Genomic DNA, 14,485 nt, shown 5'->3' with positions numbered 1-14,485 from the left:
CCCACACTGAGGCAAAGAGTGGACGGACAGAGCTCTAGCATAGGGCAAGACTTTTGGAATGAAGTCAGTTTAGGCTTATCTGGTCATTAGCATAAACACAATAGATTTTATTCCCTTCTGAGATCAGCGGCAACAGGACAGAGTTAACTGCCTCCTCCTGTCCCTTGAAATTCAGAGAAAGTCCCCCCAGAAGGAGCAAACAGGGGATACAGTCAAACTGACAGGAAACCACATCCCATCATTTCCCCATCAAATAAACAAGCCTCCTCTTAGCGCTACTGGGCTGTAACTCTTCAGTTTATATGCTGGCCAGCTCATTTATTCCAGGAGACTGTTTCACAGGAACCACAAACAGACCCAGAGGTACCAGGGCAGACAGCTCCGAGAGCAAGGCAGCCATGCAAAGAGTCACAGACAGCGATCCAGAATATATTTGGAAAGAATCAGATGTTAGGAAAGGAGGTAGAGAATCCTGCCCCCGCTGCTGTGTCCTGAAAGGAAAACCCAGAGGAGCTGCAGGCAAATCAAAACCAGCAGCAGACATGCAGGTCCCACACGTGCAGGTCCCGCATCAAGGTGTGGAATCAACATAGAAAATTAGCTTTAAACTACTACACACCTCCTAAGGAGTAGCTGCTGCTAACACTGCTGGCTGAGAAGGCCTTTGACGCTTCCATCACCATTTTTCTTTGGAGCAAGTCAACCATTTATTTTGACCTTTTCAGATCATAACAAGATGTCTCCAGACAATGAGGCTACATGCAGTTTTGCAACACACAGTTCTAATTAGAGAGCGACTTCTCAGATGTGAAATTCCCACGAGATTACAAGATCTGGTGTTGTTTTCTTCACATTAGGAGACTTTTCATCCGAGCTTAATTTTTCGTAAAGTTCTTTGTAAGAGCATTCTCTGTGCATCAATTACTATGATACATGAGAAGGAGAAATGGGCATTTTCTGGGACCTCCTGATTAGAATCAAGCTGTTTTAAGACTGCTTTTGGATCCACAGCCATGTATGTAAACATCTCTGTTTTCAGATAACGTTCCTATACTAAAGTCAACAGAAGCAAACGCAAAGGAAGATAACTCAGCCCTGAGATGCAACTGAAGTCAAAGGGTAGCTTTAGCGAGCACGGAGGGATACTGCAGCAAACACGATATGGAATCATTTGCAGAACAGACCAGAGTTATAAAAGCAAAGTTTCCAGGCTGCTTGTGCTTGCCAGTTTCAGATGTCCAAACAACTTCCAAGCAGTAGCAGGCCAAAGGAACTGAAACAAGACAACTTTCCTATTTGGTTAAATTTACGGTCACCAAATGCAACTCATCTCTGCCCCGAAGTCCAGTCAAAGCTGTTAGTTACCTAACCCAGTAAAACTGGAGGCACACACTTGTTATCGAGTGGAAAAGGCAAGAAAGCTGCTTTCAGAACCTCTGCCTGCCACTCTCGGATTGAGAGGCCATCCTGCAAGTGCTCGCTTTAAAGAGAACAGCATGTACTGCTAAGCCTGGTTTCAAGAACGGTCAGAGAAGAATGAGAGGATCCTCTGCAGTTTCGGACAACTCAAAAGCCAGCTTCTGCTCAATTTGTTTAAGGTCCTGGTGAACAGCAAAAAAAAAAGAACAGCCAGTGCCTCAGACTTCCGAGAATGGTGGATATTTAGCAAATTTTAATTTCTTATGTCAATAGAGCAGCGCTGGCTGTCAGAGTGGTCTAATATGATCAAGACTGCCATGGACACTATTTGGTGTGGCACACAGATATAGAAGTGTTAAGCGTCTGCTAGAGAAATGCTGCACTTAACACGAAGATCAAAAGTTTGGCTGAAGTAGCAGTGTGTCCCACAATGTGCATTAGGCATCTGAAGGCTGGATGTGCCTGACATCATCATCTCCCCTGTGAACTACAATCTATCTTCAAGATCACGTTTCTTATACTCGGTAAGAGTTGTCCATGACCTGAATAGTATGTTTTAAAGACCATCACGGTCCATGGTGTCAGTTCTCCCATGCAGAACTAAATAGCAAGAATGCTCTCTCTAGTAACACTAACTAACTTGAAATTCTCCAGACTCATGAGCCGCAAGTCAGATTCTACCTTGGAAAGGTAATTTCCCCTCATTTTCAGTAACGTTTTACATTTGCCTCATACCATGATGATTTACCTGAGCGGTCTAGGATAAGCATCTCTCGGGATCATCTCTTCTCTGAAGCTCTCAAAAAAGTGCTGAAAGTGCTGGCGGTGCAATCCCACTGCCAGCCCTTAGGATTCACAGGGGGTTGGGGCAACAGGACATTTTCACCAGGATCCCTTGCTCCAGAAATCTCCTTTGGAAATAGCGCGGGTCAAGGCCGAGGTGCTGTGGTAATGTTCATCAGCTCATAATTACTCAGGTGAAGGCATGAAGCCATTCATGTCAGAACGACACTGGCCCTCAGCAGCACTCACCACGATACGACCTGGGGACAAATTCTAAATCCAACTAAAGCAATTCAGAGCTTCTGCAGAGCCACGAGAAACACGCACTGCAGAAGTGCTGCACTTGCACACAGATTTGGGGCAATTTCATACGACTGACATACAGCTTAGCAAGTCTGCTCAAATAAAAAGTGTTTTTATACAACTGGAGGAAAGAAATTGTATAAAACTTGGCAGCTGTTCCCAAGCACATTTCTAGCAGCTTGGCTATCAGGAATGCTGCAGTCTGACAGGCGTACAGTGGACCTCCCCGAGTCACCTCATAAGCAGACATACTCACCAAGTGCTTTGCAGAGTTCTGGATGTTTGATCCCAATGGTTTTCAACCTCTGCAGCAGCTCTGCTGAGGTCATCTGCCGCACTAAGTACAGCCCCACGGAATAGCTCTAATGAGAGAAGGAAGGGAAATGAATGAGCAAGGCTGCCCTTCCACATTCGTTTGTGCGGTTCTGTGCATTTTCCTCTGGCACGTACCTTCCCGTAATTCCCCCAGGTAACGGTGATGCGATTGGTCGCTGCGGACAAATACATGAGATGTGTGAGGTTGATGGGACGACAGGGCCTTTTAGGTTCCACTCCAGGTTTGTTTGATGGATAGTAGCCCTAAGGAAGAAAGATTAAATATATATACTTATTCATTTTTTTAAACTCAAGATGCTTCTACATGGGTAAATCTGTTCATCAACTTCACTAAATTGTACTCCCCCACAGTTTTTCAAGGAGGGGGGTAAAAAGGAGCTGAACAGTCAGACCAAGCACAAAGTAAAAAGGATGGAGTCTTTTGCAAGAACTGTTTATTAACAACATAGCTAATCTGTTAGAAAATTAGCTTTAAACTAAGCAGTGCACTTTTTATACTCTGGCTTCTTGTCTGCACTCATCAGGAAACCAATCTCCTTCTAAATTACACAGTCCTTCCAAAGTTGCAATGTCACACCTCCTGGCTGAGCTGACTTACCGGCACTGAGCAGTAACTATGATTCACTTTCACTGCAATGTTCGGAGGGTACTGATCCTCCTGAGGAGAACTAGTGTCTGTGTAACAGATTCTGTAAAGAAACGACACATCTCTCAATATCCCCATGCTGTTTGCATGTTCAAAGCTCTCTGCACATCAATAGCTACCAGCAGCCAACCATCACCACGCCAACCCATGCTCCCTCATCTGGCCAAAGCAAAGCCAATTCCACTCGGCTCTCCCAGATCGGATGCAGGCTTGATACCTGGGCAGCAAAATCTGACACACTGCTGTTTTCTACTGCAGCACTAACTCAAGCAGTACACGTAGAAAGAGGTTAGAAAGTAGAGTTTAAGATGCTTGCGTTAGGCAAGTGAACAAACAACTTACTGTACGTTATCCTTGTAGCTACAAAAACCACACTGAAAGTTACTATCTTTGGCAGTGCGTTCCCTCCTCCCCTGTTCTGCACCTGATGTTAAATGAACCCCATGCTCAGACATACCTTAGCACAACCTGAACCGATTTCACACCGGGTTGCAACTCCCTAGTAAATTAAAGAAGAAACAGAAACTTCAGATTAATTACATAAAAAACCCAAACAAACAACAAAAAAACCCCACACCACCCAGAACAACCAAAATCTGTCACTTTTGCCAGACTCAAGAGTGAGTGAGTTTGGTTCTTTTATAGACCTTTAAAGAATTACTTTAGAGAATTTTATTTCAATTGTACAATCCCCCCTGCAAATATCAGTGGTCTTGTAATTTTTTTTTTTCCCCTAACGCACCATCCTGCAGCCTTTCTCTGGGTTTTCAAAACTGAAAAGGTGTTGGGTGAAAGATATCAATTTGCCTGGCATCCTTTTGCTGATTTGTAAGCATTTACAAAAACTAGGTTTTAAGGTCAGGTCTACTTGACAGTATTCTTTCAAGACTCTCTTTGTTCAATTATTCAGCTAAAGCTGTTCATGCAAACTAAGGAACCAAGTATTACGGCACCAGCAGAACAACTGTTAATATTGCCAACTTCAGGAGTGCTGCTCTTAGAATTTCAACTGTATCAGGAAAGCAACATATCACAGAACAAGGGTATTTTATTAGGAGTCTTCACACATAGGTGCAAAACAGATCCCCAAATTAGTCTTGATTTGCCTCAGAGGGTTTCACATTCCAATTCAGTGTTTGAGATTTTGGGGGTGGAAGGGTTGGAACCTCAGCTCAACTGACAGACAGGAGCTGATGTGGCAGTTTTAGATCTGGGGGGAACACATCTGAATACCACAAGCAGTGGAAGAAGATGGACCTGTGCTGAGTGACCATTCAAGACTCTCATAGAAACATCTCTGCTATGAAATATTTAAGTTGTGTTACTGACGAGTGAAAGTTTTCTCCATATATTCAGATTTGTGAGGAAAGAGCATCAAGGAATCAGCTACAACACATGCAGTCTTTTATCACCCTTAAAGACTTCTGTGGTATATCATTTCCTTTCTGTTAGGTCTTCAAACAGCTTCCCCTGCACTGCTTCAGTTGACCTACTGGGATCACAACAGTAATCAAACACTGGATATTCAAGAAACATCATCCTCCTCCAACTCTATGGTAACAGTATGATTTTACCGTAAACAGAAATATTTAAAGGTTTTACGCTTAGTTTTGGAGGACCTATTCTGCATCATTGTCCTTTCACAGCAGTAAGGACCAAGGAGGCAGGTCAGCAAAAGAGGAAACCTTACTGCCTGCACTGACATCACTTAGGCGTTTCATTGTTTGAATCAAAAGTTGCATCACGACAGAGGTCAGGGTAAATCCTAATCGGTGCAAGATGTTTTCTTATGCAGTTACTATAGCATCCTTTGCAACAAGGAAGCTTTCTTTCAGATGCAAACAGTGTTACACGTATAGCTTTTGAACTTTTGATGCAAAGAAAAACCTGCAAATACTCACAACACAAGCTTAACAGAGAATTTAGGTCAGCAACAATTTCATACTGCTTTTCCTGCCCAAATGTACTATTCAAAAGCAAGGTTAGAGGAGCAGAAGTGAAACTTAGGGACTTAGATGGGTAAAATTGTACCTCCCACCTCCCCCAAAGCTATTTGCCTTACATGAGAAGTAGCCTGTCTGCTAATTTCCTCAAACAAACTGTGTTTCCTTGCAGAGGACAAAAGCTTCCACAGAGAGGGAACACAGAGGGATTACACAGATACATTTTCTTCAACTGCCAATAACCAATGAGGAGTACCTGGAATTTCTGATCAACTCCACTTGTCTTGGTGTTAATGCAAAAATGCACGGACTTTCCTGAAGCTTCTCATTATTCTGTGGAACTGAAGAGGAAAAAAAGACTGTACATCAAATTGATAATATCTAGCTCTTCTTACATTGCTAAGCACAAGGTGGTTTTTTTATGTTCTGAGCTATGTTTATTTTCAAGTCTTGTTTTCTCCCATACAGCTGCACAAGAACTCCAATCATCATGCATTTTAGGAAATTTACCGTTGATTACAGCTTTGCTCATTTATTGCTTGCCTGTTTTGCTAGTTAGCACACCAATACTACATAGTGGATTTGGACCTGCTTTTTCTTTTTTATTTTTCTTCCCTTCAAATAATCAATGAGCCAGCAATCACGCGTTCACGTAAGAACAAACCATAACTGGCATCCCAGTGTGGAGCCTAGAACCCAAAGAAGCATGAGAAGAGACCTATGCATGACATGAAAGCATGAAACCACCAGACTGACCATAGTCATTCTGGAAAAGAAAGGAAACAACAAGAACAAAAAGATAAGCTTAGATAATAAAAAAGCATCACAAAAACCAGCTGTGAGAGACAAAACATGACTTACAAACACATGACCTTGAGGGTGCACTTACAGGGTGTTACAGCAGTCCACTTTCAGAAACACTTAACTGAGAACCCAGCATTAATTGTGGTCTTTTATCCATTGACAATTTTAAGATCAAATGCATTTAGTGTGGTTAAAATGAAGCTTGAGATGTGGAAAACTTATGTATGACTTCCACTTAGCACCTTTTATTAAATTCAAATACATTAATTTTTATTGTCAGTACATGTTTCCAACTGAAGTCGAGGCCCTGAGATGGTGAAGGTCACAGGAGAAACACAAAAACCAGGAAGTGATAAAACAGCTTTTTTTTTTTTTTCCAGCAAGAATTTGGTGTTTTTCTTTGCATCACTTCAATTAGTAGTTTACTCAAAGCCAATATACCACAACTTGAGAAGTAGGAAAGTGCACTTTACTATCTACGAATAAGATGAGATGAAGAAAGGATAAAACCTCAGCAGCTCTAAGATCTTGGAAGACACGGTGACAGTTTGATTCACTGACTACAGATACTTCCTTTTGGTAATTCAGCTTTAAAAATGCAAAAAAGGGCTTTCAGAAATAAAAAAATACATAAATAAAAGTATTTTTATGGACTTTTAATTTAATTCCAGTTTCCATCCAAATGTCTCTTGACCAAAACAATCGGTGAGAAGTAAAGCATTTCATAAGGACTATTATTTTTAGAAAGTGATGAATGATAAGAACAACAACAAAAAATCATTTTAATAATGTTGCTTAAGTAACTGTCTATAGACACACTGTCCTCCTGATTGTTCAGCTACACAAAGACAAAGCAAACCTGACCAGGAAAACTCAGAAGCTGTTCATGTTTTATTTTGTGTTTATATCAGCTCCTTCTTCCTTTACAAAAAAACCCAAAAAAGTGCCGGGCTGCTGAAAGCAGGGTGCTTGTAGCACTGACTGGCACCGCTGGAGGATGCCATCAGGGACAGAAGTCAAAGCCTGTGAAGTATCCAACAAATTTGCTATCACCTCTCCAGTAAAATTTTTCTAGCACCAAAACCAGCATCCTACTGAATTTCCAAACAGGTAATTCGCTCGCTTCTGTGACACATCAAATAGTTGCTGACAACACCAGAAGTGAGTACCGCTCTGGGGCTGAGGCTGAAACACCACCGCTACCACGTACAGGATTCAATGGCGAGTTTGCACAGCAGCCCTGGCCGTGCAGTACCAGTCGCCCATGTGCTACGCAGTCTGACCGTTATAGGAAAACAAAAAAGAGTCAGGTATCTATGTTTCTCTACAGCTACTTAGTTAACTCCTCTCTTTGTGTGTGAAGTAAGAGAAATAAGCAGCACCAGCACATGGTCCCCATTTGCTTTATTTCTCACTGTGAAAGACCTTTCCACAGGCAAGAATTGAGGGGTACTTCTCAACTGCACTCACAGAAAGCTGCTGGAGAGTCACACAATGCACTCCAAGGTTACTCGAATAAAAAACACCTGAAGGGAAAACAGAAATCAAAAAAAACTTGGACAGGATGTGTCCATGCATACCTTGTTACCAACAGCAATTGGAAATGGATGCTTCGGTGAACAGTGCCTTGAAAGACTGGAAGAAAAACCTCTCCAGGACAGACTTATATAAAGACTCAGTTCTCCTTCAAAATCTTAATGCTGGAAAATAATCCCAAACTCCAGGAGGTATGCTTTTAAGGTACCTAATCAGCTATTCATTCCTTTGCTGAGCAGCCAGGAAAAAAATTTACAGTTTTTTAAAGCTCAATGTTTTAAGGTAACTGGGTTTCATCCTTTTTCCAGGACAGATGCCTCAGCACACAACTCGGCTTCTTGACTTGTAAAATAAATTAATCCCAGCAGCCGTTTTAACAGTTGACAATAGCAAAAAATCAATTTTTAAGACTGAGCTCAATCAGCAATCCTCTGAATGAGTTAAGGCATAAAACTTCCAAAACCCAAAAGGACTTGGCAAACTATACTCAAGACTTTAGCCCAACGTAATTGCAATGGATTCCCATTCTGAGAAGCCAACCTCATCTGCAGTTCTCGATCTGGCAGGCTAGACCGTGCCATGCAGAACAAGCACTACATTGATTTCAGGGTTTTAGGGTTTCCCTGCATCCAGGGCTGTTTGGTTTTTTTGTTTTTGTTTTTTTGGGTTTTGTTTGTTTGTTTTTTGTTTGTTTGGGGTTTTTTTGTTTGTTTTTTTTTTGTTTTGTTTTTTTTTTAAAAACATAACATTCCTCAGCATTAAGAGATCATGTCATCAGTGTGGCTGGAGATCTCAAAGGTAGATCAGCCAGAGGTGAGCTGCTGGCAGGAGGCTTCTGTAGGGCTGAGGAGCTCATGGCGAGTCGTCGTTCACATCCCCACACCTCCAGAACAGCCCACCTCAGGGCACAATACAATATACAGGCGGCGGTTTTTTTCCTCTCCTTGGCTATTGGAACTACTCTGACTTGACTGAAGGGCATTTGTGTTCACGTTGGTCTGGGGAGATGGGGCAAGTTGACCATATGGCATCTTTTATTTTTGCAAGCGGTGGAAGCGCTCGTTTTAAAGCATACCACAGTTTGTTTAGGTGGATATAGCAACAGCGTGAGCGTGTGCTTTTGCTGGGATTCTTTGGAGATCACTCAATGCAGAGGTGTTTGGTCTGCAGTCAGGGGAAGGCAGTTGCCTTTGCCACAAAATCAGTGGCCCTGTTTAAAGCAACTGAAGTCCAGCTTCAGAGGAGGAGGCTTGGAGCAGCAGTTTTCCTACTTACACATGAGAGAAGAGCAATGCCACCACTGCAAGGCAGGCATTATCAAAGGGAAAAAACCCAAACAAATCCTGTTTACACTGACAGTGGCAGGACCTCCCAGACTACATGGCCTTCTGCTCCCACAGCTGCACCGCAAGATCTCCTTTGGCATGCCTCCAGGAGAGGACCAGCAGCTTCAGTATCTACAGTGAGTACAGGCTGTCACAGCTAACGTTCAAACAAACAACAAAAAATATAATTCAGAATTCCTGACAGCACATTATTACTGTCAAAAACTATATTCACACTGCTTTACCCAAAAAAGGTGCCAGAGGATAAGGACACTTATCAGCAAGGTGCTCAGATACCACAGAGCTCACACAAACACTCCACTTGTTAGCTACTTAAAACACATTCCAGGAAGGATATTAGTATTCATTCCCTCTAAAAAGGTATCTGATCAATCTTAATTTTAAGCCTTATCTACCCAAGAGAATTGCGGCGATTTCAGTAATTTAGAAGAATTCTTTCATGTTGACATCCTTACACCAAACCAGAGAGCTGTGGCAGAAGCTGTTTTCATGTAGATAACTCAAGATGCTAAACTCAATACTTAAATTGATTGAAATTGTGTGCAGTTACCAAATATGAGATATTAGCTGGTTCGTAAAGGACCTAATTTATCTGCTTTTAGCTGAAGCCACTTTTGTCTACAAGTATAATAGTAATTTGATAGTTCTTCAGGGAATCTGCTTGCCTACAGACCAAATTAGGCATCGCCCATCTCACTTTCGATCTCTAGGCAATCATCTCAAAGAAGCAAGAGAGCCTTTTCATTAAGAAAGACACTTCCAATTGAAGTTCGGAACATATAAATTAAGCTTCCCCTGCTCCCACAATGGCTATATGCTTAAAATACCTCTTTTGTAGCCTAGGGAAAGGGGTACTTCAACAGCAGCTGGATGTTTCTAAATCGATCTGAGATCTTAAATCTCTTTCAGGTACTTCCACATTATGAGTTTCTGAGGTTGACAAGGATCTTATGCTTGGTCCAGACACAGAATGGGAAATTCGGGCAACAAAGCATGAACTGGTGCAGCTCCCATATGGAAAAGCACTCTATTTTCCTCAGAGCACTTTGCTTTATCATCCTTCCACACCAAGCACAGACCCATACAAGCGTAACTTCCAATGTCAAATTTATTCCAGCACCTGGCAGGTAGCAATGGGGAGCAGCCGATATCCACGCAGCGTTGAAATACCCCCGTTTTACAAAGAAACAAATGCTGCTTTATTCACATCGGCATAGGCAGAAGGAATTATGGTTGCAGGTCAGCAGGTTGGGAAAATTAAACAAGTGTCTAGAAGACATCGTTAGGTTCTGAACAGCCGACCAGGACAATGCAGACTGAACATCTGTTCATACCCAGCTACTCACCACCAATCCCCCACTGTTAAGCAGCAAACACTCTCATCAAAAGGGAAAATTAGTCAAATATGCTTTAGGGAACAAGCTGACCCAAGGGAGGTATCAGATAACAAAAGGTGAGATATTAAATTTAATGAGACCTCTGTTCTGATCTGACATAGAAAATTTAAGGTCAACTTTTAACCAAATCTGTTAATCACAGTAAGCATACCCAGGCTCTTCTATCTCTGGATGCTTTCACCTCTTGAAAAATCTGTTTTCCTTCAAAAATACTACATATGGGTTTCCGACTAACAAACGCCACTCCACATTTAAGACTGAACTAACCCATTCCCCCAAACAGCACTTAAAATCTTCTAGTTTTACACTGGCAGCCACCCCTCAACTGTTTCAATGGTCACAGCATTAACATATTTAATGCCTCCAAACAAAGATGAAAATTACATAAAAAGTCTGATGAATTAGTCCTTTTTTTTGTATCCTATCTTCATCTCTTTTTTTTTTTTCCTCCAAACCACATGCACATGAAACACTTTTCTCAAAGACAGACCAGCTTCCCAAGTTCTAGGTTCATTTAGTAGTGAATCCTGATATTACCACATTGACTTCAGGAGACACTGAGGCTCAGCGGACTACAATGATACTTCTCTGTATAGACTGTCTTTGCTACACTAACATTATAGTGAACATCAGTGACAATACTCTCTGTTTCTCAGAATTAAAATAATGAAAAATCAGTCTCCTAGCCCCAGGGTGGGAAAAAGCACTTCTTCCAGTTTTCCTAGTTGCCCCTAAAAATACACAGCATCATGCACAAATAAGTATGACAAGCACACCCAAAAAAAAAGTCAGAAATACTGTTTGATGTGTGTACCACCCTCTTTCATCCATAGCAGGCTTTAGGTCAGGTATTTTAAGCACTGAAAAATAGCATTAGTGTAGAATATGCCAGCACACTTGCTTAGCACAGGTGCAACACCAACACAGAAAGATTTTCATCAATATACTGCCACATTTCAGAGATGGAAGACAGATTATGATTCACAGCAAAAGACCGCAACGTGCAACACAGTAATGTTTCCAATGAAGGATACGAAAGCTACAGCCAAACAAGACGGGCTTTCAAATTACATCTCAAAGTGACCACATTCCTGTTCTAAGGCAAGGGAAAAAAACCAAACAGATATATTCTTCTCTAAATTCTAAGCATGAGGGGAGAGAGGGGGGAAGGGAGGGCATCCACCACCACATTAATCAGTTGCTCCTTCTGTCACACAACTTTACAGATCCCTGGAAACACTGTCACCTTTTTGACACTTAAACTAGGTTCACTTTTCTCTCCCAGACTGAGTCCATCATGAATGCACCAGCATATTGAAAACTCACCTAATTCTGTTGGCTTCAACAGTTCATCCAGGGTCGTATAGAAGGGAAGTTTCACCAGCCGAACTTCAGGCTTCGCAACTTTGGGTGGCAACCTTCCCAGTCCGTTAAGGTATTTCCCATACAGCGCAGGATAGTCAATATTAGTAGTGGAGATAGAAGTCCGAGCAACGGTGCTCCCACGATCATACGATGAATGTATGGAGAGTGCCTCGGGAGACCGGTGCTGCTGCGGCTGAGGCTGCGCGACTTCAGAGCTCTTCTTGGCGTAACGAGTCTCATAGAGCTCCTTAATTTTCTTGAAAACTTCAGGGCTGCAGTCAAATTGGACCAATTGCAATGCTCTGGTGACTAGTTCATGTTTAAGTCCGCTTTTACTCCTGCCAACAAAACCCAGCAACATCTGAAGATCTGAGACTCGGAAACTCATCACCATGTTCTAGGGGATAAAAAATTAAAAATGTTCTTACAGTTATAAAAATGCAAAGTGTCCGTTCTCGCTATACTCTATAACTGGAATCCAAAATACTAAAAAAAAAAAACCACAAAACCAAAACATTGTAAGACAGACACCAAACCTTGCATTCAAATCAGCTGTTATTCACCTGATTAGCATCCCATTTCTTAGGTACTTGTTTGAGCAAAGCAAATACAGAGCAGACCACCAACTGAAATATCACCAAAATCAGAGGAAGACCATGACAGTCATCAAATTACTCAAAAATTATTTGTGATAAACGCTAAGCATCCTCAAGACAGGTTCACTGGAAGCAAGAATGACCACAAAGGAAACCATCTCAAACAGCAGGCCCCACACACGAAAGAGCACCTTAACTCCTTCACCACAGAGGCTCAAAGCATCCAAACTTCCCAGGCACCTTTGGCTAAGAGAGTTGCATTAAAAACTTCATCTAAAATGGTATTAGCATAAGGCAAAGGAAGAAAATGAATGTGAACTGGAAGGCAGGTGATAGTTCAGTGAACTGGGCCCACCAATCCTTTTGTACTGTATTTCAGTGCACCTGTATATTATCTGTATGGGCAAAGAGCCCTCCAGAACCCATCCTACATATACAGGATCTTTAAAAAAATACCATGTGTTTTAGCCTATGGAAAGATATTAAAAGACTATTAAAGAGAGCAATACATTCTCTTGAGAACAATGCCTCCAAACTCTATTTAGGTGCTTTATCAAGCGCTCCCCTGTGATCACAACCAGTAGGTGCCTTTGCTGTTGCACTGGTATTATCAAATTCAGTGTTTTGACAAGCAGTATAAAACCATCTCTGTCTTCAAAAATTTACTCTCTTGCTGCTGTGGAAACTCAGAAGCCCTGTAAGTGTCAGCAGATTCAAAGACCATACTATCCGATACAGCAACTTTCCATCAGACTAAGAACTAGAAATTACTTCTGTTAAAACTACTGCTAGAGCCTGGTCAGACTGACGTTTCAGTTCTCTCTTATGATGAAGCAGTCTTAGGAATGCAGAAGACAAGCTTATCAAGTACGTGTTTTTGAAAAATTCAAGCCCCTCTGAAATATACTTGATAAGTACCCACATGTATTCATTCAATATCCTTCCTGGTTTGTGGAAAACACAGGAATTCAAGATGGAACCCCAGCTGTCCCACAGTAAAAAAAAAAAAATAAATATAAAATATCAAAAACCAAAAAACAAACCAAAACAAAAAACAAACAAGAAGCAAAGATCCAGCAGGTCTCTTTTCCCCCAACCTATCCTCTGCTCTTGTTTGTGGATTAAATTAAAAAGAAAAAAAAAAAAAAAACACACACATAAAAGTTGTATTTCTGTGGAAGTTCATAGTAGCCTTGAAGTTTCCTGGAATAAAACAGATACAGATTTTTTTTTCATCTTTTTTTTTTTTAATTAAGAAAGATACTACTGACTCCAGAAACATTTAACAGCCACTGTTGCATGTGTAGGAACTAGACTACAGAGAAAATGGCATTTTATTTTCTCCTTTTCCATGAAATTGTCATTTAATCTGGAAGCCCAAAAGATGTTACACAAATGTCACTGGCTGTAGTCAAAATTTTGGGCAGTCGTGACATGTCCCAAAATACCTTTGATGAGAGGGGAAAAAAAGGCAGATAACTTTAAAGAGGAGAGAAGGGATGTTTAATTGCCAGAAAGTCAGGATTCAAGAGATCTGGATTCACACTGCTGCTTCACTAGATGAGATCTTGGAGAAATCTAGTTTCTGTGTTTCAGTTTTCTTTAGCTACAAAATGGAGAGCGTGTTGTCCTCTCTGAGGCACTTTGAGGATAAACAACATATTTGCAAAGAAAAATACATCAAGGCAGCGACACACGTCAACAGTGCGGTACCAGCGAAGTCAGAGGAGCATGGCAGACAGGTATTCCGGCATTCATTCACTGCTCCTACCCTGACGGTCACCTGGGACTGTCAGTGCGTAAATTGGAGTTTGAGCTGACAGTCTTCTGCAGTTTACATTTCAAAGGATTTAAGACCAAGAAGAATGACCAGATTTGAGCAGTAACAGAAGAGCAAACTTCAGATAAAGAAAACCTGTCACTGAGGCTTGGACCCACAAAATAGTATGAGAGGCAGAGAGATCACATTAAATACTGAGATCGTTAACACTAAGGTCTATTACTTCCCCTG

At 41.5% G+C, this 14,485-nt stretch overlaps 1 protein-coding gene across 1 annotated transcript in view; it reads right to left on the bottom strand.

Annotated features, from left to right (window-relative positions):
• PIAS4 (protein inhibitor of activated STAT, 4) overlaps nt 1–12,272 on the bottom strand; it is an 18,223-nt gene extending 5,951 nt beyond the window's left edge. Inside the window, exons 1-6 of the mRNA XM_009697111.1 lie at nt 11,840–12,272; nt 5,687–5,771; nt 3,945–3,986; nt 3,440–3,530; nt 2,956–3,084; nt 2,762–2,867 (exon numbers count right to left, since the gene is read on the bottom strand). Coding sequence (XP_009695413.1) covers nt 2,762–2,867; nt 2,956–3,084; nt 3,440–3,530; nt 3,945–3,986; nt 5,687–5,771; nt 11,840–12,272 — 886 coding nt within the window. The remainder of the gene's footprint in view (nt 1–2,761; nt 2,868–2,955; nt 3,085–3,439; nt 3,531–3,944; nt 3,987–5,686; nt 5,772–11,839) is intronic.
• Between the last annotated feature and the right edge of the window lie 2,213 nt (nt 12,273–14,485).

The sequence above is a fragment of the Cariama cristata genome, unplaced genomic scaffold (genome assembly GCF_000690535.1).
Source record: "Cariama cristata isolate BGI_N322 unplaced genomic scaffold, ASM69053v1 scaffold33913, whole genome shotgun sequence".
NCBI lineage: Eukaryota > Metazoa > Chordata > Aves > Cariamiformes > Cariamidae > Cariama > Cariama cristata.
Note: the sequence above shows the minus strand (reverse complement) of the source record. Positions and strands in the feature narration are given on the sequence as shown.